The 25,256-nt window shown below is 35.9% G+C and overlaps 1 protein-coding gene and 2 long non-coding RNA genes across 4 annotated transcripts in view; 2 read left to right on the top strand and 1 right to left on the bottom strand.

The window, feature by feature from the left end:
- The first annotated feature begins 9,788 nt into the window (after positions 1 to 9,788).
- The window catches only part of LOC148977394 (uncharacterized), a 72,999-nt gene continuing 57,531 nt past the window's right edge, over positions 9,789 to 25,256 (top strand). Inside the window, exon 1 of the long non-coding RNA XR_016169913.1 lies at positions 9,789 to 9,865. This is a non-coding gene — a long non-coding RNA (uncharacterized LOC148977394). The remainder of the gene's footprint in view (positions 9,866 to 25,256) is intronic.
- aqp11 (aquaporin 11) lies at positions 13,258 to 16,791 on the bottom strand. Its single transcript, XM_039663743.2, has 3 exons — positions 16,021 to 16,791; positions 15,693 to 15,809; positions 13,258 to 14,000 (listed from the first exon to the last, which is right to left on the bottom strand). Exons 1-3 carry the CDS (start codon positions 16,616 to 16,618, stop codon positions 13,888 to 13,890), a joined length of 828 nt encoding a protein of 275 aa, XP_039519677.2. The 5' UTR covers positions 16,619 to 16,791; the 3' UTR covers positions 13,258 to 13,887.
- LOC120473743 (uncharacterized) lies at positions 19,930 to 23,227 on the top strand. 2 transcript variants are annotated; one of them, XR_016145443.1, is made up of 6 exons: positions 19,930 to 20,654; positions 20,821 to 20,911; positions 21,363 to 21,480; positions 21,763 to 22,030; positions 22,324 to 22,493; positions 22,635 to 23,227. It is a non-coding gene; the product is annotated as an uncharacterized LOC120473743 (long non-coding RNA). The 2 variants fall into 2 exon arrangements; XR_005621657.2 differs by having other exon boundaries at positions 22,324 to 23,227.

Genomic DNA, 25,256 nt, shown 5'->3' with positions numbered 1-25,256 from the left:
CTAGCATGTTTTTAACAAGAAGCTAGCATGACTAGCATGTAGCTAGCTTAATGCTAGCATGATTAGCATGTTACTAGCATCATGCTAAAATGTTTTAGCAAGAAGCTAACATGATTAGCATGTAGCTAACATCATAATAGCATGATTAGCATGTTGCTAGCATCATGCTAACATGTTTTTAACAAGAAGCTAGCATGACTAGCATGTAGCTAGCATCATACTAGCATGATTAGCATGTTGCTAGCATCATGCTAGCATGTTTTAGCAAGAAGCTAGCATGACTAGCATGTAGCTAGCATCATAATAGCATGATTAGCATGTTGCTAGCATCATGCTAACATGTTTTTAGCAAGAAGCTAGCATGACTAGCATGTAGCTAGCATCATGCTAGCATGATTAACATGTTGCTAGCATCATGCTAGCATGTTTTAGCAAGAAGCTAGCATGATTAGCATGTAGCTAGCATCATAATAGCATGATTAGCATGTTGCTAGCATCATGCTAACATGTTTTTAGCAAGAAGCTAGCATGACTAGCATGTAGCTAACATCATGCTAGCATGATTAGCATGTTGCTAGCATCATGCTAGCATGTTTTTAGCAAGAAGCTAGCATGACTAACATGTAGCTAACATCATGCTAGCATGATTAGCATGTTGCTAGCATCATGCTAGCATGTTTTTAGCAAGAAGCTAACATGATTAGCATGTAGCTAACATCATGCTAGCATGATTAGCATGTTGCTAGCATCATGCTAGCATGTTTTTAGCAAGAAGCTAGCATGATTAGCATGTTGCTAGCATCATGCTAGCATGTTTTTAGCAAGAAGCTAACATGATTAACATGTAGCTAGCATCATGCTAGCATGATTAGCATGTTGTTAGCAAGAAGCTAACATGATTAGCATGTAGCTATCATCATGTTAGCATGATTAGCATGTTGCTAGCATCATGCTAGCATGTTTTTAGCAAGACGCTAGCATGATTAGCATGTAGCTAGCATCATGCTAGCATGATTAGCATGTAGCTAGCATCATGCTAGCATGTTTTTAGCAAGAAGCTAGCATGATTAGCATGTAGCTAGCATCATGCTAGCATGATTAGCATGTTGCTAGCATCATGCTAGCATGTTTTTAGCAAGAAGCTAGCATGATTAGCATGTAGCTAGCATCATGCTAGCATGATTAGCATGTAGCTAGCATCAAAATAACATGATTAGCATGTAGCTAGCATCATGCTAGCATGTTTTTAGCAAGAAGCTAGCATGATTAGCATGTTGCTAGCATCATGCTAGCATGTTTTTAGCAAGAAGCTAGCATGATTAGCATGTAGCTAGCATCATGCTAGCATGATTAGCATGTTGCTAGCATCATGCTAGCATGTTTTTAGCAAGAAGCTAGCATGATTAGCATGTAGCTAGCATCATGAAAGATGTTAGAAAGATGGATAGATTTGTTAGAAAGAAAGATGGATAGATTAGTTAAGTAGAAAGAAAGACTGATAGATTAGTTAGGTAGAAAGAAAGATGGATAGATTAGTTAGGTAGAAAGAAAGATGGATAGACTAGTTAGAAAGAAAGATGGATAGATTTGTTAGAAAGAAAGACTGATAGATTAGTTAGGTAGAAAGAAAGATGGATAGATTAGTTAGGTAGAAAGAAAGATGGATAGACTAGTTAGAAAGAAAGATGGATAGATTTGTTAGAAAGAAAGATGGATAGATTAGTTGGGTAGAAAGAAAGATGGATAGATTTGTTAGAAAGAAAGATGGATAGATTTGTTAGAAAGAAAGAAAGATGGATAGATTTGTTAGAAAGAAAGAAAGATGGATAGATTTGTTAGAAAGAAAGAAAGATGGATAGATTTGATAGAAAGAAAGATGGATAGATTAGTTAGAAAGAAAGATGGATAGATTTGTTAGAAAGAAAGATGGATAGATTTGATAGAAAGAAAGATGGATAGATTTGTTAGAAAGAAAGATGGATAGATTTGTTAGAAAGAAAGATGGATAGATTAGTTAGAAAGAAAGATGGATAGATTAGTTGGAAAGAAAGATGGATAGATTAGTTAGAAAGAAAGATGGATAGATTTGTTAGAAAGAAAGATGGATAGATTTGTTAGAAAGAAAGATGGATAGATTAGTTAGAAAGAAAGATGGATAGATTAGTTAGAAAGAAAGATGGATAGATTAGTTAGGTAGAAAGATGGATAGATTAGGTAGAAAGAAAGATGGATAGATTTGTTAGAAAGAAAGATGGGTAGATTAGTTAGAAAGAAAGATGGATAGATTTGTTAGAAAGAAAGATGGATAGATGTGTTAGGTAGAAAGAAAGATGGATAGATTTGTTAGAAAGAAAGATGGATAGATTTGTTAGAAAGAAAGATGGATAGATTTGTTAGAAAGAAAGATGGATAGATTAGTTAGAAAGAAAGATGGATAGATTTGTTAGAAAGAAAGATGGATAGATTAGTTGGGTAGAAAGAAAGATGGATAGATTTGTTAGGTAGAAAGAAAGATGGATAGATTTGTTAGAAAGAAAGATGGATAGATTATTTAGAAAGAAAGAAAGATGGATAGATTTGTTAGAAAGAAAGAAAGATGGATAGATTTGTTAGAAAGAAAGAAAGATGGATAGATTAGTTAGAAAGAAAGAAAGAAAGATTAGGTAGATAGATAGATAGATAGATAGATAGATAGATAGATAGATAGATAGATAGATAGATAGATAGATAGATAGATAGATAGATAGATAGATAGATCATTAGTACATATAGAATGGTAGTTTAATTGAGTCTAGGGCTTCAGGGAATTTAGATTTGAGTTTTTGTTGTACGCTATTGGGCCACCGTAGTCTTGGCTCAATTTGACCATGCTGCAATGAAAGTCAATGGGATTTTTATGATTTTTAATATTAATTTTTAAGAAATCTGAAAGTCGAATCAGTCTAAAAAGATATAGCAACTCGAGTCAGAACAGTCTGAAGGTCTGACCCGAGTTTGGAGTTTGTAGAGTTAAAGCTCTAGGAGGAGTAGCAGTCAGAAAATTTTGAGTAAGAAGAATAATAATAACTAGAAAAAAAAGTTTGATGACACAAACTTTAAGTTGGCTTGAGAAAGCCGGACCAGAGCGTTTGAAGAATCTTGAAGTTTGAATTAAGTTGGAAAAAGATGGAATTAGAAAGAAAGAAAGAAAGAAAGAAAGATGGATAGATTAGTTAGAAAGATAGATTAGTTAGAAAGATAGATAGATCGATCGATAGATAGATAGATAGATAGATAGATAGATAGATAGATAGATAGATAGATAGATAGATAGATAGATAGATAGATAGATAGATAGATAGATAGATAGATAGATAGATAGATAGATAGATCGATAGATAGATGTTATTGGCAAGAAGCTAGCATGATTAACATGTAACTAGCATCATGCTAGCATGATTAACATGTAGCTAGCATCATGCTAGCATGATTAACATGTAGCTAGCATAATAATAACACGATTAGCATGTTGCTAGCATCATGCTAGCATGTTTTCAGCAAGAAGCTAGCATGATTAGCATGTAGCTAGCATCATGCTAGCATGTTTTTAGCAAGAAGCTAGCATGATTAGCATGTAGCTAGCATCATGCTAGCATGATTAGCATCATGCTAGCATGATTAGCATGTTGCTAGCAAGAAGCTAGCATGTTTTTAGCATCATGCTAACATGATTAGCATGTAGCTAGCATCATGTTAGCATGATTAGCATTATGCTAGCATCATGCTAGCATGTTTTTAACATCATGCTAGCATGATTAGCATGTAGCTAGCATCATGCTAGCATGATTAGCATGTAGCTAGCATCATGCTAGCATGATTAGCATGTAGCTAGCATCATGCTAGCATGATTAGCATGTTGCTAGCATCATGCTAGCATGTTTTTAGCAAGAAGCTAGCATGATTAGCATGTAGCTAACATCATGCTAGCATGTTTTTAGCAAGAAGCTAGCATGATTAGCATGTAGCTAGCATCATGCTAGCATGATTAGCATGTAGCTAGCATCATGCTAGCATGATTAGCATGTTGCTAGCATCATGCTAGCATGTTTTTAGCAAGAAGCTAACATGATTAGCATGTAGCTAGCATCATGCTAGCATGTTTTTAGCAAGAAGCTAGCATGATTAGCATGTAGCTAGCATCATGCTAGCATGTTTTTAGCAAGAAGCTAGCATGATTAGCATGTTGCTAGCAAGAAGCTAGCATGATTAGCATGTAGCTATCATCATGCTAGCATGATTAGCATGTAGCTAGCATCATGCTAGCATGTTTTTAGCAAGAAGCTAGCATGATTAGCATGTAGCTAACATCATGCTAGCATGTTTTTAGCAAGAAGCTAGCATGATTAGCATGTAGCTATCATCATGCTAACATTATTAGCATGTAGCTAGCATCATGCTAGCATGTTTTTAGCAAGAAGCTAGCATGATTAGCATGTAGCTAGCATCATGCTAGCATGATTAACATGTTGCCAGCATCATGCTAGCATGATTAGCATGTTGCTAGCATCATGTTAGCATGTTTTTAACAAGAAGCTAGCATGATTAGCATGTAGCTAGCATCATGCTAACATGATTGGCATGTTGCTAGCATCATGCTAGCATGATTGGCATGTTGCTAGCATCATGCTAGCATGTTTTCGCAAGAAGCTTGCATGATTAGCATGTAGCTAGCATCATGCTAGCATGTTTTTAGCAAGAAGCTAACATGATTAGCATAAAGCAAGAAAGCAAGAAAGAAAGAAAGAAAGAAAGAAAGATGGAATTGTTAGAAAGAAAGAAAGAAAGAAAGAAAGAAAGAAAGAAAGAAAGATAGAATTGTTAGAAAGAAAGAAAAAAGAAAGAAAGAAAGAAAGAAAGAAAGTGAAAAAAAGAATAGTTAGAAAGAAAGATGGATAGATTTGTTAGAAAGAAAGATGGATAGATTAGTTAGAAAAAAAGATGGATAGATTTGCTAGAAAGAAAGATGGATAGATTTGTTAGAAAGAAAGATGGATAGATTAGTTAGAAAGAAAGATGGATAGATTAGTTAGGTAGAAAGAAAGATGGATAGATTAGGTAGAAAGAAAGATGGATAGATTAGGTAGAAAGAAAGATGGATAGATTTGTTAGAAAGAAAGATGGATAGATTAGTTAGAAAGAAAGATGGATAGATTAGTTAGAAAGAAAGATGGATAGATTATGTAGAAAGAAAGATGGATAGATTTGTTAGAAAGAAAGATGGATAGATTAGTTAGAAAGAAAGAAAGATTAGGTAGAAAGAAAGAATGATAGATTAGGTAGAAAGAAAGATGGATAGATTTGTTAAAAAGAAAGAACGATAGATTAGTTAGAAAGAAAGATGGATAGATTAGTTAGAAAGAAAGAACGATAGATTAGTTAGAAAGAAAGATGGATAGATTTGTTAGAAAGAAAGATGAATAGATTTGTTAGAAAGAAAGAAAGATGGATAGATTAGTTAGGTAGAAAGAAAGATGGATAGATTAGTTAGAAAGAAAGATGGATAGATTTGTTAGAAAGAAAGAACGATAGATTAGTTAGAAAGAAAGATGGATAGATTAGTTAGAAAGAAAGAACGATAGATTAGTTAGAAAGAAAGATGGATAGATTTGTTAGAAAGAAAGATGGATAGATTTGTTAGAAAGAAAGAAAGATGGATAGATTAGTTAGAAAGAAAGATGGATAGATTAGTTAGAAAGAAAGATGGATAGATTAGTTAGAAAGAAAGAAAGAACGAAAGATTAGTTAGAAAGAAAGATGGATAGATTTGTTAGAAAGAAAGATGGATAGATTAGTTAGAAAGAAAGAAAGAAAGATTAGGTAGAAGGATAGATAGATAGATAGATAGATAGATAGATAGATAGATAGATAGATAGATAGATAGATAGATAGATAGATAGATAGATAGATAGATAGATAGATAGATAGATAGATAGATAGATAGATCATTAGTACATATAGAATGGTAGTTTAATTGAGTCTAGGGCTTCAGGGAATTTAGATTTGAGTTTTTGTTGTATGCTATTGGGCCACCGTAGTCTTGGCTCATTTTGACCATGCTGCAATGAAAGTCAATGGGATTTTTATGATTTTTAATATTAATTTTTAAGAAATCTGAAAGTCGAATCAGTCTAAAAAGATATAGCAACTCGAGTCAGAACAGTCTGAAGGTCTGACCCGAGTTTGGAGTTTGTAGAGTTAAAGCTCTAGGAGGAGTAGCAGTCAGAAAATTTTGGGTAAGAAAAATAAGAAGAAGAATAATAACTAGAAAAAAAAGTTTGATGACACAAACTTTAAGTTGGCTTGAGAAAGCCGGACCAGAGCGTTTGAAGAATCTTGAAGTTTGAATTAAGTTGGAAAAAGATGGAATTAGAAAGAAAGAAAGAAAGAAAGATGGATAGATTAGTTAGAAAGATAGATAGATCGATAGATAGATAGATAGATAGATAGATAGATAGATAGATAGATAGATAGATAGATAGATAGATAGATAGATAGATCGATAGATCGATAGATCGATAGATAGATGTTATTGGCAAGAAGCTAGCATGATTAAAATGTAACTAGCATCATGCTAGCATGATTAACATGTAGCTAGCATCATGCTAGCATGATTAACATGTAGCTAGCATAATAATAACACGATTAGCATGTTGCTAGCATCATGCTAGCATGTTTTCAGCAAGAAGCTAGCATGATTAGCATGTAGCTAGCATCATGCTAGCATGTTTTTAGCAAGAAGCTAGCATGATTAGCATGTAGCTAGCATCATGCTAGCATGATTAGCATCATGCTATCATGATTAGCATGTTGCTAGCAAGAAGCTAGCATGTTTTTAGCATCATGCTAACATGATTAGCATGTAGCTAGCATCATGTTAGCATGATTAGCATTATGCTAGCATCATGCTAGCATGTTTTTAACATCATGCTAGCATGATTAGCATGTAGCTAGCATCATGCTAGCATGATTAGCATGTAGCTAGCATCATGCTAGCATGATTAGCATGTAGCTAGCATCATGCTAGCATGATTAGCATGTTGCTAGCATCATGCTAGCATGTTTTTAGCAAGAAGCTAGCATGATTAGCATGTAGCTAACATCATGCTAGCATGTTTTTAGCAAGAAGCTAGCATGATTAGCATGTAGCTAGCATCATGCTAGCATGATTAGCATGTAGCTAGCATCATGCTAGCATGATTAGCATGTTGCTAGCATCATGCTAGCATGTTTTTAGCAAGAAGCTAACATGATTAGCATGTAGCTAGCATCATGCTAGCATGTTTTTAGCAAGAAGCTAGCATGATTAGCATGTAGCTAGCATCATGCTAGCATGTTTTTAGCAAGAAGCTAGCATGATTAGCATGTTGCTAGCAAGAAGCTAGCATGATTAGCATGTAGCTATCATCATGCTAGCATGATTAGCATGTAGCTAGCATCATGCTAGCATGTTTTTAGCAAGAAGCTAGCATGATTAGCATGTAGCTAACATCATGCTAGCATGTTTTTAGCAAGAAGCTAGCATGATTAGCATGTAGCTATCATCATGCTAGCATTATTAGCATGTAGCTAGCATCATGCTAGCATGTTTTTAGCAAGAAGCTAGCATGATTAGCATGTAGCTAGCATCATGCTAGCATGATTAACATGTTGCCAGCATCATGCTAGCATGATTAGCATGTTGCTAGCATCATGTTAGCATGTTTTTAGCAAGAAGCTAGCATGATTAGCATGTAGCTAGCATCATGCTAGCATGATTGGCATGTTGCTAGCATCATGCTAGCATGATTGGCATGTTGCTAGCATCATGCTAGCATGTTTTCGCAAGAAGCTTGCATGATTAGCATGTAGCTAGCATCATGCTAGCATGTTTTTAGCAAGAAGCTAACATGATTAGCATAAAGCAAGAAAGCAAGAAAGAAAGAAAGAAAGAAAGAAAGATGGAATTGTTAGAAAGAAAGAAAGAAAGAAAGAAAGAAAGATAGAATTGTTAGAAAGAAAGAAAAAAGAAAGAAAGAAAGAAAGAAAGAAAGTGAAAAAAAGAATAGTTAGAAAGAAAGATGGATAGATTTGTTAGAAAGAAAGATGGATAGATTAGTTAGAAAAAAAGATGGATAGATTTGCTAGAAAGAAAGATGGATAGATTTGTTAGAAAGAAAGATGGATAGATTAGTTAGAAAGAAAGATGGATAGATTAGTTAGGTAGAAAGAAAGATGGATAGATTAGGTAGAAAGAAAGATGGATAGATTAGGTAGAAAGAAAGATGGATAGATTTGTTAGAAAGAAAGATGGATAGATTAGTTAGAAAGAAAAATGGATAGATTAGTTAGGTAGAAAGAAAGATGGATAGATTATGTAGAAAGAAAGATGGATAGATTTGTTAGAAAGAAAGATGGATAGATTAGTTAGAAAGAAAAATGGATAGATTAGTTAGGTAGAAATAAAGATGGATAGATTAGGTAGAAAGAAAGATGGATAGATTTGTTAGAAAGAAAGAAAGATTAGGTAGAAAGAACGATGGATAGATTAGTTAGAAAGAAAGAACGATAGATTAGTTAGAAAGAAAGATGGATAGATTAGTTAGAAAGAAAGATGGATAGATTAGTTAGAAAGAAAGATGGATAGATTTGTTAGAAAGAAAGAACGATAGATTAGTTAGAAAGAAAGATGGATAGATTAGTTAGAAAGAAAGAACGATAGATTAGTTAGAAAGAAAGATGGATAGATTTGTTAGAAAGAAAGATGGATAGATTAGTTAGGTAGAAAGAAAGAACGATAGATTAGTTAGAAAGAAAGATGGATAGATTTGTTAGAAAGAAAGATGGATAGGTTTGTTAGAAAGAAAGATTGATAGATTTGTTAGAAAGAAAGATGGATAGATTAGTTAGAAAGAAAGATCGATAGATTAGTTAGAAAAAAAGAATGATAGATTAGTTAGAAAGAAAGATGGATAGATTTGTTAGAAAGAAAGATGGATAGATTAGTTAGAAAGAAAGATAGATAGATTTGTTAGAAAGAAAGATGGATAGATTAGTTAGAAAGAAAGAAAGATTAGGTAGAAAGAAAGAATGATAGATTAGGTAGAAAGAAAGATGGATAGATTTGTTAAAAAGAAAGAACGATAGATTAGTTAGAAAGAAAGATGGATAGATTAGTTAGAAAGAAAGAACGATAGATTAGTTAGAAAGAAAGATGGATAGATTTGTTAGAAAGAAAGATGAATAGATTTGTTAGAAAGAAAGAAAGATGGATAGATTAGTTAGGTAGAAAGAAAGATGGATAGATTAGTTAGGTAGAAAGAAAGATGGATAGATTAGTTAGAAAGAAAGAAAGATGGATAGATTAGTTAGAAAGAAAGAACGATAGATTAGTTAGAAAGAAAGATGGATAGATTTGTTAGAAAGAAAGATGAATAGATTTGTTAGAAAGAAAGAAAGATGGATAGATTAGTTAGGTAGAAAGAAAGATGGATAGATTAGTTAGGTAGAAAGAAAGATGGATAGATTTGTTAGAAAGAAAGAAAGATGGATAGATTAGTTAGGTAGAAAGAAAGATGGATAGATTAGTTAGGTAGAAAGAAAGATGGATAGATTAGTTAGAAAGAAAGATGGATAGATTTGTTAGAAAGAAAGAACGATAGATTAGTTAGAAAGAAAGATGGATAGATTAGTTAGAAAGAAAGAACGATAGATTAGTTAGAAAGAAAGATGGATAGATTTGTTAGAAAGAAAGATGGATAGATTTGTTAGAAAGAAAGAAAGATGGATAGATTAGTTAGAAAGAAAGATGGATAGATTAGTTAGAAAGAAAGATGGATAGATTAGTTAGGTAGAAAGAAAGAACGAAAGATTAGTTAGAAAGAAAGATGGATAGATTTGTTAGAAAGAAAGATGGATAGATTAGTTAGAAAGAAAGAAAGAAAGATTAGGTAGATAGATAGATAGATAGATAGATAGATAGATAGATAGATAGATAGATAGATAGATAGATAGATAGATAGATAGATAGATAGATAGATAGATAGATAGATAGATAGATAGATAGATCATTAGTACATATAGAATGGTAGTTTAATTGAGTCTAGGGCTTCAGGGAATTTAGATTTGAGTTTTTGTTGTACGCTATTGGGCCACCGTAGTCTTGGCTCATTTTGACCATGCTGCAATGAAAGTCAATGGGATTTTTATGATTTTTAATATTAATTTTTAAGAAATCTGAAAGTCGAATCAGTCTAAAAAGATATAGCAACTCGAGTCAGAACAGTCTGAAGGTCTGACCCGAGTTTGGAGTTTGTAGAGTTAAAGCTCTAGGAGGAGTAGCAGTCAGAATATTTTGGGTAAGAAAAATAAGAAGAAGAATAATAATAAGTTTAAATAGGATTTCAGTAAGTTGGCTTTCTCAAGCCAACTTAATAATAATAAGTTTAAATAGGATTTCAGTAAGTTGGCTTTCTCAAGCCAACTTAACTACTACTTTAGTACACCATAGTTCAATGTAACTTTCCCAACAACTGATCAGGAAAACAGATATATTCTATTGTGAAAATGGATCCCCAAGAAACAATAGCTTATAAATAGGGGTCCATCCCACCACCAACACCTCCCCACCCACCTAACATTGGTAACCAGAGCGGACTGACTTAGATGTCATTAACAAATAAACTTTAAATTATGAGTATTTGGTGTTGGTTTATGGTTACAGGGGCCCACAATTATGGAATCCTTACACCTTCACCGGAAATAACGCCGTGCATAGAGCCCATTGTAGGCTAACCCTTGTATTATTCACTTGTGTAATCAATCATACAACAGATTACAAACGGATTAGCAGCCAGTTTTGTGTGATATACAAAACTTGCACAAGTGCAAACAGTCTCAAATATTTTATACAAAGTACCCACATTTATTTTGCCCCTATGAATTGATGTCAAATACATGGTGTGAGATCTCAGAATCCTCAACACTGGTTTTCAACATTTTCTTCGCAACTGATTTGACTGACCTCACCAGATCCTTAACATCTGCCTTTCTTTTCCACGGTCTAGATATTGTGTAAAATTATTAAAAAGAAACTGTTCTTGTATGTTAGGGGATGGATGTAACACTTTTTAAAGATGTGTTACAACCTACCCCACCCCTGTCAGACTGTGTTTAGCTAGCCAAATTAGCATATTGCTTTGAGATTAGCAAGTTAAAAATGTGTCACATTTTGCCTGAGAAACTACTTTTTTTAATATAAGTTAAATGAACAAAAATACTAAACAAAATAGTTTTAGTAAATATAATACAACCATACCTGGTCTCCTATCTTTAAAACATAATCTAGTATCTGTTATTCTCTCTTTTTTTTTATTAGAATTTTTTTATTAGAATATTTTTTTTACATACAAGCATTACAGTTCCTAAACATATTATACAGACATATAAATATAAACATATAAAATAAATAAACATCAGAATAAATGTAATTAAAAAAAAGAAATAAAAAGAATACATAGCTTAAATAGACATACTTACACACTTCATTATCTATAAAAAGAGAAATATTTTCCTAATTTTCACTTGAACATTTTAGAGCATAATTCAGTTGCTGACATAGCTTTCTTATTTTTAACTCGTTCTATCCGTTATTCTCTAATAAATGAACTCCGTATTTATTCCAAGTAAGAATGATGCTTTACACACATCAACTGAACCTTACTCATTTAACAATCAATAGTTCAAACAGTGCGCACACACACAAAAAACTATGCTTAATCTCTACCTGTTCTTGTACTATTCCAAACAAAGCCTGAGACTTTGTATTACCTGCAGTTGTTGTGTTTATGGCCTCTTTATGATGAATCGCTTGTTGTATTCCTCATGTGTAAGTGCCTTTGTATAAGTATCTGATAAATGAATCGATGTATATGTCTGTAATGATAGCACCTCTAATAATGCACTACAACTAAACAAATATTCTGTGTACCTGCTTATATACTTCCTGAATCTAACTATAAATAGACTTCTTTAGAGTATTTCACAAAGAATGATTTGCATGTTAAATATATATTCTGTTCTGTTTTTGCTTTCAAACTGTTTGCTCTGTTCCCTGTGTTCATGATTAGTTCATGGTTACTCATTCACTCTCTCATTGCTGATTAATTATTGATTATTAGATTCTGTTGAACACTTCACAATAACAGCAATGGACGAACTGTCAGTTCAAACATATTAAATTGACAGTAGACATTTGCCCAGTCCAAGACATGCAATTACAAGTTGCATATTGGATTCCAGTCGAATACAAACAAATATGAATTATATGATCAAAAAGTTATGATATGTTTTTACATTGCTTTAACTCATTAAAATAAGTTAAGCAATTTTTAACTTTTATTTTTAGAACTTTTACGAGATTCAACAGGTTGTAATTTAGGTTGAAATAACTTAAAAATCCAAGTTGTATTTAACTTATTAAGGCAGCAACTTCTTTTTTTACATATTCCATGTGTTTTGAGTAAGTTTGGATTATGAAATAAAGATTGAGTAATAATAATCGCACGACGATGTGAAAGTATGTTTCCACACTGTAAAAAAATATTGATGGTTTAATTAAAAAAAGTAAGTAACCTGGTTGCCTTAAAATTTTAAGTTCATTGGACTGGAAAAAGTGAGTTAATACAATGAAGGAGATTCATTTAACCATCAGAAACTCAAAATTATATGTTATCTGAACTAAATAAATTATTTAAGTTGATTTGACAAAAGAAAAAATGTTCTGATTACTACGCTGTAAAAAAATATTGTTGGTTTAACTTAAAAAAGTAAGTAACCTGGGTTGCCTTAAAATTTTAAGTTGATTGAACTGGAAAAAGTGAATTAATACAATGAAGCAGATTAAGTTAACCATCAGAAACTCCAAATAATAAGTTATCTCAACTAAATAAATTATTATAAAGTTGATTTGACAAAAGAAAATATGTTGTGATAACAAATCTTGAAAATATTTTTTACAGTGCAGTACTCAAATGTATTAAAGCTGGCATTTGACAGCACATTAAAGTCCATCATGTCAACAATTTAAACGTCTTATGCAACCAACATCTCACATTCACTTTATTTATTTGTCTTTTATTGCTTTGGTAGCTAATAAAACAAAATGCCACGTCACTTTGCTCAACACATCTAAGTTCAAAGGTCTGCCTGTTTGACCTCTCGAGTTAAATAACCACAGATCCATGTGTTTTCATGTAAAGTTTAATAAAAGAAAACAAACAGACTAATAAATAGGTTTTACTGCTTCATTTATGTGCATACACTTCATGTGCTATACCATATTTTACAGTCTGCATTTGCTTGTAGGCGTCTGGTCTGGTTCACCCTGGTTATTTTACCCAGGATAATCCAAAGGCACTGCAAAACTCTGCTTAAGATTACTTGTACTGTAATATTTACCTATTACGAGATAAGAATCATCGCTAGTAGAACAAAACACAAACTGGTCTCCTAACAGCACTGTTACAATACTTCCCATGCGTCTTATTCCAGGAATGTTTATTTGTTAAGATTAGAGTTTGTAATGATCACAGATGCTTCTTGACACACTATGTGCTGTAAACCTGCAGCTATGTGTCATTGCATAATCACTGTGCTTCATGAATTAACATTTTATCATTAAAAAAATACATTTAAGACATTTTGAAAGCAATGTCAGTAAAACCCTTCTAAAGGGTTGAAACCATTAAGGTCCAGTCATCCAGATGCATTATTACTTTAAGATGAGCTGGACAATTAGTGTCCTGTATATTCACAGTATATAACATCATATGGATAAGTAATTACTATTTATATTTTATAAAACCTTAAGTCTTAATTCATCTTTTTCTTCTTGGGTCCATTAGAGTTCGGGTGCTTTGGAATTGTGCTTTTTCCTGACATGGCTGGGATCACTTTGTCAAAAAGAAGCAGAGATCCTGTCATACCTGTAATGACACAAAAAGAGTGGAAAACCAGCATGAACCTCTGAATATACACAGAGAACTGTACATTATTTGCTGTTAATAACACATTTACTATAATAGTGAACATGCATGGGCTGTAGGTGAGATATGTATGTTGTAGGTTTGGTTTGTGAGTATATAAACATTCTGCTGCAGTTTTAGAGTATCATGCAAATGTGTTTTTATTCTGGCACTAAAGACATTTTGGTCACACTTTACAATAAGCTTCATTAGTTAAAGCTGCAGTCCGTAGCTTTTTGAGGGGGTTAAAAATCATTCAAAATACATATTTGAGAAAATACATAACCAGCCAGTGTTCAAAACTCTCTGCTTGCTTTGGCTTGATTCAAAGCGGTAAGCTTGTAATAATGTTTTTAATTCCAGTGGTACTGGTGGATTTCGTACTGGGAGAAAGGTTCAAACGACAATTACCAGTGACAACAGATTCACATCTGTAAATTGCAAAAGACTTCATTCGGATTTCGGAGTGGCTACAGAAAAAAGAGACTGCAACCGGCCCATGCGAAAACAAGGATAATATAGTAAGGGCATTACATGTAGTCACGCAATGCTGATGTTGTTAACATTAACAATTTGAGAAGAACAAAGTTTGCACGGTTTTGCGTGATATAATATGCGATTCAGCGTGATTTACTGCAATGTCAGAACCACAACAAACGTGGATGTTACTTGTTCAGATTACATTTTCCTGTGAAAATTGTTATGTTGGTCATACTTCCAAAATGAATAATCTGTGATTCTTGACTGACAGCAGCACAGTCTCCTCAAACATTGTGTTCATCCACGCTGTGCGTGTCGAAGTACAACTCGCGTAAAGTTGATAATTCAGCGAATGACTGCAATTGCAGATTTCGAACAGAGATGGCGACAGAGGAAAAACTAACAAAGAGGATGAACTAACAATTAGCAATATATTTGTAACAGTTTTTTTTAATCTTTGTTAATGTTAGTTAATAAAAGTAGTTTTTCATTGTTTGTTCATGTTAGTTTAGAGGGCATTAACTAATGTTATTACATGGCTTGGTTGAAATCTAATGGCATTTATAACAGTATAACACACCGTTAACATAAACCGAAAACAGAGCGTTGCAATGGACAGAGTTATGTTCACTCTGCGGCAATAGGCTCTATGCACGATCGCTTCCGTGTTTGTTATCCGGTGCTGCGTCAGAAGCCGGTTTTGCATTAGGTGGAGATCATGTTTAATTTGGACTTCTCTATGCATGCTCTTTGAGGGAGACCCCATAGACCTCCATTATATGACTGACAGACAAGAACGGTTTGACCTAAAAATATCAAAATTAAAAAATACTGTGGAAACAGACAAAACATATCAGAAATTAATTTCAAAGTAAACTATCCCTTTAATAAATAAATTAAGAATGAACAAAAGTAGGCCTATTGTTCATTCTTAGTTCATGTTAACTTAGGTAGTTAATGAACCTTATTGTAAAGTGTTACACATTTTATTGTTTTGTCTTATTGTGTTATTACTTGTGATGTGTTTGACAGGACACTTTTTTCTACCAAATACACAATTTGATCAGTTGATTACAACAATCAAAAATGATCGAAATGATTTTTAATTTTATTTTATTTTAGGGATCTGGCCTTTAAAAAGGTCAAAGTATGAAATGTTGTAATCATTCTCACCTAATATTGGTCCCATCCAGTACACAAAACCATACGCTGCAAAAGTATTTCCAGGACAGGGGAACTGGATTGAGAATGCCAGTGCTGGGTTGAACACAGCTCCGGTGAAACGTCCACCTTTACAAAACACATAGTTTCCTGAACACAGTTGCACGGCAATTAACCGCATATGAATGTTACTGAAATGTCACTAGACAAGATCTGCGTGTTTTAAAGAACAGACAGACAGATAGATAGATAGTAGCTTAGTAGCCTACTGTGGTTGTCCTGAATAATTATTATATTTGAACCATAATACCACTGTGGAATTTCGGATTAGTGCACACACCCGCATAGACTAAAGTGGTGATGACAGCAGCTATTGCATGAACCCGATATTTCTCCTCCACTTTGTCCAGGTTGGACCCCGCAGAGTGTATCACAAACGCGCAGCTCAGCTCCACCGCGGCGGCCTGTAGCAGAGGGGCATTAATAGGGCTGTTCGTGCATTTAAAGTCCATCAGTTTGTGCAGTTCATGCAGGTCTGAGAGCGCTAGTGACCACAGGCGAGGCATCACTAGCCGTGCCACCACAGCCGCGAGCAGTTGGCATGAGATCTGTGCCAATGCGCGTCTGCGCGTTAGAGTCCCGCGGAAGAGCTGCTCCAGAGAGCCGGTGGGGTTGCAGATCGCACCGTGGAAAGAAAGCACGTGGATCACCGTGATGAGGTACGTGAGGGTCAGTCCGATCTGGGGCTCCAGTCTGCCCACTTCCGCCAGCAGCTTTAACTCGTGCGTGCACGCGCACAACTGAAAACTGGAAATAAACTCCAGCACATAGGTGATCCAGTTACGATTTGGGAATAGATATGAAGCTGTCCTTCTCGCCACCTCGCTAAAAACTACAATTCCCACCAGTAAGGCCAGAGAGACGGTGAGATAAGCCATCTCTGCCTCGCTACGAAAAATCCTGCAAAACTAACGTTAATCCTGTCAGGCAACTTTAGTATAGAGCGGTTCCGCCTCTGCGCCATTTACCCCGCCTACAATTCAATCTGTGCTGCTCATAGGGAGCAGCTACTATGGCAAAAGACTTGACTTATGAATATTAAATAGTTGCTTCGTTTATATTAATGATCCAACCTTTATTATCGTAAGGAAGCGTTCGGATTTCATCAGCTGACTAGCGCCAACGTCAGAACGTCTTGTTACGTAAAATAATATGCACGACTCATATGGCAAGCCATTTTAGCATTTAAAGAGCCCCTATCATAGCATTTGAAATGTTCCTATTTTTGTTTTAGTTCCCAGAAACAGTTTAACATGCATGCAAGGATAAAAAACACTTTATTTGTCTTATAATATGCATTTATTTTGAACTGATTTGCTCACCGACCCCCAAATGATTCGTACGACTCATTTTTCCAAACCACTCCTTTGCGTGACGCTAATTGGCAGTGATTGGTCAGATGACAGACCCAGTCAGTTATTGTTCGTTAGCATAACTCATAAACATATTGATAAAGCACTGCAGTACTACAAGACGCTCTATTCTTTATGACAACTCCAATAACAGCGACAAACATTTCACATATTAAAAAAAATTGACATTGGAGACCTAGAAGCTGCGCTGAGCGTAACTTACACGCACGCGCACACACATATTCCCTCCTCTCGCCCCGACGCTACAAAACCGTTCAAAACCCATAAAAGCAACAATTATTAATAATACTTACAGGTTTTGATTCGGAGGAGGAAGCTGATCCATATACAATGGGTAAGTAAGTTACTGAGCCCTCCTTCAGGAACAACTGCTTGCGAATCCACATTTTAATTCATTTATGTTTTTCATTTATGTCAATTCATTTCAAGATATCTATAACTTGATAATAGATATCTACAATTCAATTATGACTATCCCTAACTCCAGTTTGTAGAAATATCTACAACACCATTTGACCAGTCATAATTCCAGTTAAAGATATCTATTCCATTAAGTACTAGTACTTATTCATTAGCTACTAGTGCTTATTCTTTAGCCTATTCAAAACTTAAAGGGTTAGTTCACCCAAAAATGAAAATTAAGTCATTAATTACTCACCCCCATGCTGTACCAACCCCGTAAGACCTTCGTTCATCTTCGGAACACAAATAAAGATATTTTTGATTGAATCTGAGAGCTGGATCACTCTTCCATTGGCTTCCTAAGGGACTGGCTCTTGACGGCCCATAAAGTCATTAAAGAAAAGGTTCAAATATTCCATGTGCCTACAGCGGCTCAATTATAAGTTTATCAAGCGACGAGACTACTTTTTGTGCGAAAAAAACATAAATAACGACTTAATTCCACTATTCCATTACTTCCTTATGGGCGCATGCGCGAGAACGGAGACGAGGACGTTCTCATTCGTCTACTTTTTGTTACCGGCTGCTCACCGCTTAGGAGTTTTACCGCCCCCTACCGTATAAGATGATGTCCTGATATAGCTGGAAGCGCAAAACTTTCTGTTTACAAGCAGAGGAAGATGCGCGCTGTACATACGCTTTTCAATTTGCGTATTTTCCGCACTATAAGGTGCACTTAAACTACAGTGTTCCTTATAATCCGGAGCGCTTTATATATGGATCATCATTTTATACGGTAGGTTGCGGTAAAACTCCTAAGCGGTGAGCAGCCGGTAACAAAAAGTAGACGAATGAGAACGTCCTCGTCTCAGTTCTCGCGCATGCGCCCATAAGGAAGTAATGGAATAGTGGAATAAAGTCGTTATTTATGTTTTTTTCGCACAAAAAGTAGTCTCGTCGCTTGATAAACTTATAATTGAGCCGATGTAGGCACATGGAATATTTAAACCTTTTCTTTAATGACTTTATGGGCCGTCAAGAGCCAGTCCCTTAGGCAGTCTATGTAGGACTGATCTAGCTCTCAGATTCAATCAAAAATATCTTTATTTGTGTTCCGAAGATGAACGAAGGTCTTACGGGGTTGGAACAGCATGGGGGTGAGTAATTAATGACTTAATTTTCATTTTTGGGTGAACTAACCCTTTAATTTAAGATATCTGAAATGGAACATGTAGGTATCTTGAACCAGAGTTCTGACTAGTCAGAATCAAATTGTAGATATCTCAAACTGGAATTACAGATATACAGTATACAATTCAGTTGCAGATATCCGTAATTCACATAGTGGATATCTCCAACTGAATTGTAGATATAGACCATTTCACAAGATGTAAACAACACTGGTCCAGAAGCACTTCCTGTTTCAGTTTTTTAACACTACATAAAAGCTGGGATAAAAAACAACCAACAGAACATTTAAAACTGAATCAAAAAGTTAAACAAACATCTTTAAGATGTTTTCTTTACATGTGAAATAAAGAAAACAGCTACAAACTGAAACAGGAAGTGCTTCTGGACCAGTGTTGTTTACATCTTGTGAAATGGTCTATGGGAAGAATGTCTTTGTGGATATCTGAAATGACAATTATGGATAGGAAGAATATAGTTGCGGATATCTGAAATGTTCTTTTTGACTAGGTGAAAGTGAATTACAGATATCTGCAACACATATCCAGTCTAGCTGTTAAATGTTAAAATGGCTTGCCATACGACTCAATCCTCTATAGTAGGATTTGAAAAGAACATTGTCCAGTGTTGCCAGAGGTTACAAGAATAAACAAGATAATAATATAATGCAAGATAAATAAATTGACCAGAATTTAACAAATATAGACTCCCCAAATCATTGTATGCCCTTTTAATCTAACAGAATATTATATTATTGAGACGGGCAGTTTTACTTAAGCTTCTTTATAATAATATGCTATTTGAGGCAGGTTGAGGTTACGAGTAAGGTGAGGAGGTGCTCATAGGTGTGCAGTGAAGTTTGATCAGTGGTGCAATATGGCGCTCGCTTTGTGTCATTTCTTTCCAAACCTATGGCGCGTTTTCCTTGCCAAAATCAAACATTCGAACGTCTATTCGAACGTGTTGTACTTTTGAGCGTCCGACTCATAGGATACTTTACTTTTTGCAATAATCTTAAAAAAAGAAAAAAAAAGAAAAAATAACAGATCCAGAAGGTTTGCATGAATATAAACATATATTTTTTTCTTCATATATTTCAGGTTTATATATATATATGGATATATCTATAATACCCCTTAATATACTGTGTGTGTGTGTGTGTATATATATATATATATATATATATATATATCATGCACACATTTATGTTTTAAACCGTTGAGACCTGTGACCTGTGAATCTACAATTTAAAATATTTTCAGAACTTAAAAAGTACTACAATTTATTGCAATAATATTGTTACTGAAAGTTTTATATAGCATAATTGAAATAATTAATTTACTTTTTCAACAAATGTTACAAGTCCAAAAAAGTCTATACTGTCATGCTGCTCTTCGGTCACTTTTGACCAAAAAAATAAATTTTAAAATTCACAATAATACACAAACTAACTAGGGCTACACACAGCATCATTGAGTCAGGCGACTGAAATAAGAGGTGGAAATGAGATCAGATCCAGGTGGATTAAGCTGTGATAAAAGATTTGCTTTTTATTTTTTTTATTTATTGAATTTTAATGTTACATGTAGCAACATGCTTTCCCTTCATTCAGGTTTGACTGTAGTAATAATAAAACGTGTACACTTCATATCGAAATGTATTTTTTTATATAAACCTTGACGAAAGTATTATTTGAGAATACATTCAAATCCACAGCTCATGATCTCACCACAAGTGAGATCATTTAAAACCAACAGACCATTTTGAATGCTCATTTTGTTTGTGTACTGTAGCTTTGGTAGTTTGAATGACTCTGTTTGGCCTGTAGGGCATCAGTGCGAGCAGTTTCTTTCTTCTTTGTGATCGTTCAGGCCTGGCAAAGCGATCAAGCAAGGAATTTTAGTGACCTACGAGCAAAGGATGGTGGGCTAGATCTTGCTGATGACTGCAGGTAAACCAGTGTGAGAGCTCATTGGCTAGTTGCATGCTTTGATTTTGTTATTTGTTATCATGTAGGGTGGCTTTAGTTGGCATTTGCAGATGACATGGTGGATTGTCTTTACAGACCTTGGTTATTACAAACTTGAAACATGATTCAAATTTGTAATTAATTCCAGGTCAGATTCTCCTGGGCACTGCGCGAAGTATGGATCATACTCTCTGATAGAGGACAGAGTGAACAAGGTGGTGGATGTTCAGCTTGTTCAGGTAAACCTGATGTTATTAGACAAAGAAATAAACTGCAATTTGGAAACTGATTGTATCTTAATATAACATTTTTCCACTAGTACAACGATGCATAGAGCTTTCCCAGCAAACACAGAACGTTCCCGAATGGTGGTTATTTTTTTGGGAACCAAACAAGAACTTTATAGGAACGTTCCATGTAGGTTATTTTTAGGTTCCATTTTTATAACGTAAGGAGAATGTTCCGGGAATTTTCCCTTAACCTTAAGGGAAAGTTCTAGGAACGTTCTGGGAACCAAAAACTAACATTCCCAGAACCTAAATTTGTTTGCTGGGATATTGCCAGAGTACTAGAGTACAGTGTATCATAATTCCTGGACCAGCGATGCTTTGGTTCATTTACGCCTCCTTCAACAACACCAGCATTCTACACTGTAGTAACACTACAGTGTTACTGTATGTCATTTTGCAGAGCTCAGAGGTCCCCAACAGATCATGGTGTGAGCTTTGAAGGGCTCAAGCGCAGTGTTGGCCTGCTGAGGGGAAAGGACCTGCATTTGGCAACGCTGATCACGGACCGTCATCGCCAGGTGTTTACAATAAAAATGCAGTATTGAATGTAAATATCTAAATTGCACTGAAGCTGGATGTTTGTGGTTTGCTGATGCACTGAGGGCCACACAGGTCAATCATCCACAAAAGTTTGTTTATTTCTCCTTAGGTTGCAAAATGGGTCAGAGAGGAGCTGAGCCCAGAAGGGACACAGCATTATTTTGATGTGTGGCACATTGCCAAAAACATGCATCCATTGTTGGAACCTTGAAGCAGTTTTTGTTAGTGCATATCAATTAATACCATTTTTTCTAAAACAGGTCTGGGGAAGGCCTTGGTTGCAGCTTCAAAAGAGTGTGACCAACTACAGTTGTGGAGGCCTGCTATAGTGAATCAATCACTTCTATTGGACACTGCAGCCTCAACCCCAGACGGCAAACCAGCGGTCATGGACGACGACAATGGTCAAATGGAGAAGTTTAGTCAACCACATCCAGGACTTCCATGACCATGACACCCCTGCTTTCTCCAGTTGTTCCCATGGCCCTCTAGACGTGAATCAGCGCAACAAAGAGTGGCTGGACCCAGGTACAGTACACACAGTATGTGGTATTATGCACGCTCTACAGTTTTTTTTTGTATTTGCTGTCTGAGTGATTGTCTGGATGCTTTGACATGTGACCTTTGTGATTAAATTCATTTTTAATTCCCTGTAATCTCATAACATTCTGTTAACTGTTTGCTATAATTCATATGCAGGGCAATTTCATGTGTTTCCATTTAAAAAAAAATAATTTAGTTTGTCTATCTTCTTGTCTATTTATACATTTTCCATCTGTGTGTCTGTCTGCCTCCCTGCCTACCTGTCTTGGACTTTGCAGGCTCATTGGCAGCAGTAAAGTTGGAGAACATAATCATGAGGACTGCCTTACTGAAAGATGTTCGACAGCTTTCTCCACAGCACCAGACCTTCTCCCTTGAGGCTTACCACTCCCTCATCTTGCACTTCGCGCCCAAGCACACAGGGTTTTCATACCTTGGGATACAGCTGGTCAAGTGCTATCCAATGGAATTATACTGCCAATTATTATGCCTTTTATCGTAATAATAGTACCTATTATCATGCCTAGTGTAGTATTTTGTCATACATACACCAAGTTTCAAAAAAAATGTCAAATGAGTTATATTGTAGGCTTCTCTTAGCGGCGCTGCATTACAATCACAATGGAAACCGCGAGACATCATGGAGAACTGATTGGATGGAGAAGTAGGCCTACTGCGTGCGGTCTCCGCGCTTCACAAAAGATGCCCATGTGGTTCTATCATATTTTGAGATGGTGCACGAGACATCTGTGATCAGTGGCAGTGATCTTTCAACAGTATTATTATTATAATGTCTGCAGGTTATGCAATATCATTAATGAAGGCCCTTCAGGAAAGCTACACCAATTCACCTGCAGCTCTTCGAGAGGTTAGCGCCAATTTGTCCTCCGATGCACCCGCCCCATCGCCAAAACCTTCTAACAGGTTCCTAAGTAGGAGGCATTCAGCCTCTACCCATAGATACACTAGAAGTCGCATTGGCTACGGCAGTTAGAGCCACCATCATGGAACAGGGGAGCCCCTGCTCTTTAATGCATAAGCGTCAATCTAGACATAAGGTCTTACTGAAATAAAATCACTGTAAATCCTCATGAATGCGATTTTCTAGTTTTTTGGTTCGTTCCAATGGTCAGACATGTATTCATCATTAAGTCCAGAGAAAATTTTAATAAAAAAAAGATATTTTAAACATTCTTCCTAGTTAAGATTTCGTTTGTGTGAACATCCATACGCTGCTCTAAAATCCATGAATTTGAAGTACAGGCGGAGACAGCAGCAGCATTACCTAGCTACTTTCTATGACAAGACTTTTCAAAAGATGGCGCCAGTTTTGACGCATACTTAGTGTAATGAACTGCTCAGAGACTTGGAGATGAAGATCCAAATGCAGCTTTATTAAGATTAGTCGTACAGGCAGGGTCGAGAATCAGCAGACAGGGCAATGGAGGAAACACAGTGGGAATCCAAAAAACAGGCAGAGGTCAGGGCAGGCAGCAATAACCAGAGTCCAAGAACAATCCAAAATCAAAAACCAGAAAACAAACACGGAAAACGCTCAGAAATGCAGACACACAGTACAACAAGACTTCGCAAACAGTGAATGTGAACACAAGGTATTTAGACAGACTAACAGGATGAGACACAGGTGAATGCAATCAATGTATGAGGTACAGGTGAATTTGATCAGTGATGAGGAGTCCGGGCAGTGAGTTCTGGGAAATGTAGTTTGTGAGTGAAACATGAACATCTGGTGTGGAGTGCCCTCTGGTGACTCTCAAGGGCACTCCACCTGGTGACCGTTACAAGTATCTGCAAAGTTACAGCGCTGAAAGTTTAGTGTAAGCAGAGATATCGTCTTTAAAAATCAGGAAGTATATTGCCTACAAAAACGACTTGATTGGGACTACAGCTGAGTTTTAGACGTCACTAACCCATACATTTGCATCAACCCCTCCCTCCGGAATATGCAAAAAAGGGCGTGGCCATATTTCTGCGGTTCATCGAGTGTGTTGTGTTCACCCAGCTGACAAGTCTTCTGTGTTCGAGCTTCCCACGGACGCTGTACTTCGTCAACAATGGATACAATTTATTTTTGATTATGTTCCTGAAAATGACGATCGTAATCTTGCTCTCTGTGCTGCGCATTTTACGGAAGACAGCTTCCAGAATCTCCACGAATTCAATCCCGGCTTCAACAAGAAACTGTTACTAAAACATGAAGCAGTTCCAACTTTAAAACCAGAGGCAGCAGTTGTTGGGCCACAACCTGTAAGTAGGCTAAGACTTAAAGGTGCATTGCGCAACATTTCATGTTAAAAATAGCCGTTTTCTAACCCATACATGCTTAAACAATCGCCTGATGGGCTGAATGAGCCTAAGATAAATAAGAGGGATTCGGGCTCGAATCTGAGACTGGCAGTGACGTCATGCGCGTTCACGCTCGCCTGGCTATGTGCCTGTCTTGCAGGTAGTGTATTCGCCACCATTCTCCGTATCAGAGAAGACAACTCGAGCGACACAACTTTAGTCAACTTTCCACAAAAGTAGAAGATGGATTCAAAGGAGCTGTTTAGCCTACACCTGGTCACTTCATGCGTTTTCTGTGATCGGATAGCTTATTCGATCGTGAAAAGACCAGGTTGCCCTCCGAAATGCATTCGAGACGGATTTGAATCGATTGCTCAAATCACTTGAGGACGTGGTCTGGGCCGTATTCCAGACAAAACTGGACAAGTGTAAATGCATCTGGTTGTTGAAAGCAGGCTATAGGTTGTCATGTTATTTTAGTCATATATGACGACGCGCATCACCTCAGATGAGCAGCTGAGCAAAAGATCTACAGACACGCTTGGCAAAAGATCTACAGAACTCAAACATAAGATCTGCGGATCGATGCATTTATTTACGGGTTGAGCTGAGTGGCTGCACAGTTTGACCAGCGGGCGGCAAGAACTTGCAATAACTATATCAGACCGGCCCTCGCAGCCTCGAAACTATAGAAACACTACCGGACCACCGGTAAAAGTCCCAACTCACCCGATTGCCACTCCGCCCCTGCACGCCATTAAAAAATATAGCCTATATGAATAGATTTTTGGAATTCTATGAATCGATTCTGAATCGGTAAAGATTGAATCGCGATTCAAATGTGAATCGATTTTTTTGCACACCCCTACTATATAGCGCGGGAATTGAAGATCAGATTATACAA

This window comes from Pimephales promelas, chromosome 10 (genome assembly GCF_988280905.1).
Source record: "Pimephales promelas chromosome 10, fPimPro1.hap1.1, whole genome shotgun sequence".
NCBI lineage: Eukaryota > Metazoa > Chordata > Actinopteri > Cypriniformes > Leuciscidae > Pimephales > Pimephales promelas.
The sequence above is the reverse complement of the archived record's forward strand: the minus strand, read 5'-3'. Positions and strand labels throughout refer to the sequence as shown.

What these genes read in the sequence shown, in the direction of transcription:
- aqp11 (XM_039663743.2), bottom strand. Translation starts at nt 16,618, where the DNA reads ATGGCTTATCTCACCGTCTCTCTGGCCTTACTGGTGGGAATTGTAGTT. An exon ending in CACCACTTTAGTCTATGCGG is followed by an intron (nt 15,810 to 16,020) that starts GTGTGTGCACTA and finishes TGTTTTGTAAAG; the next exon opens with GTGGACGTTTCACCGGAGCT. An exon ending in CTGGATGGGACCAATATTAG is followed by an intron (nt 14,001 to 15,692) that starts GTGAGAATGATT and finishes GTGTCATTACAG; the next exon opens with GTATGACAGGATCTCTGCTT.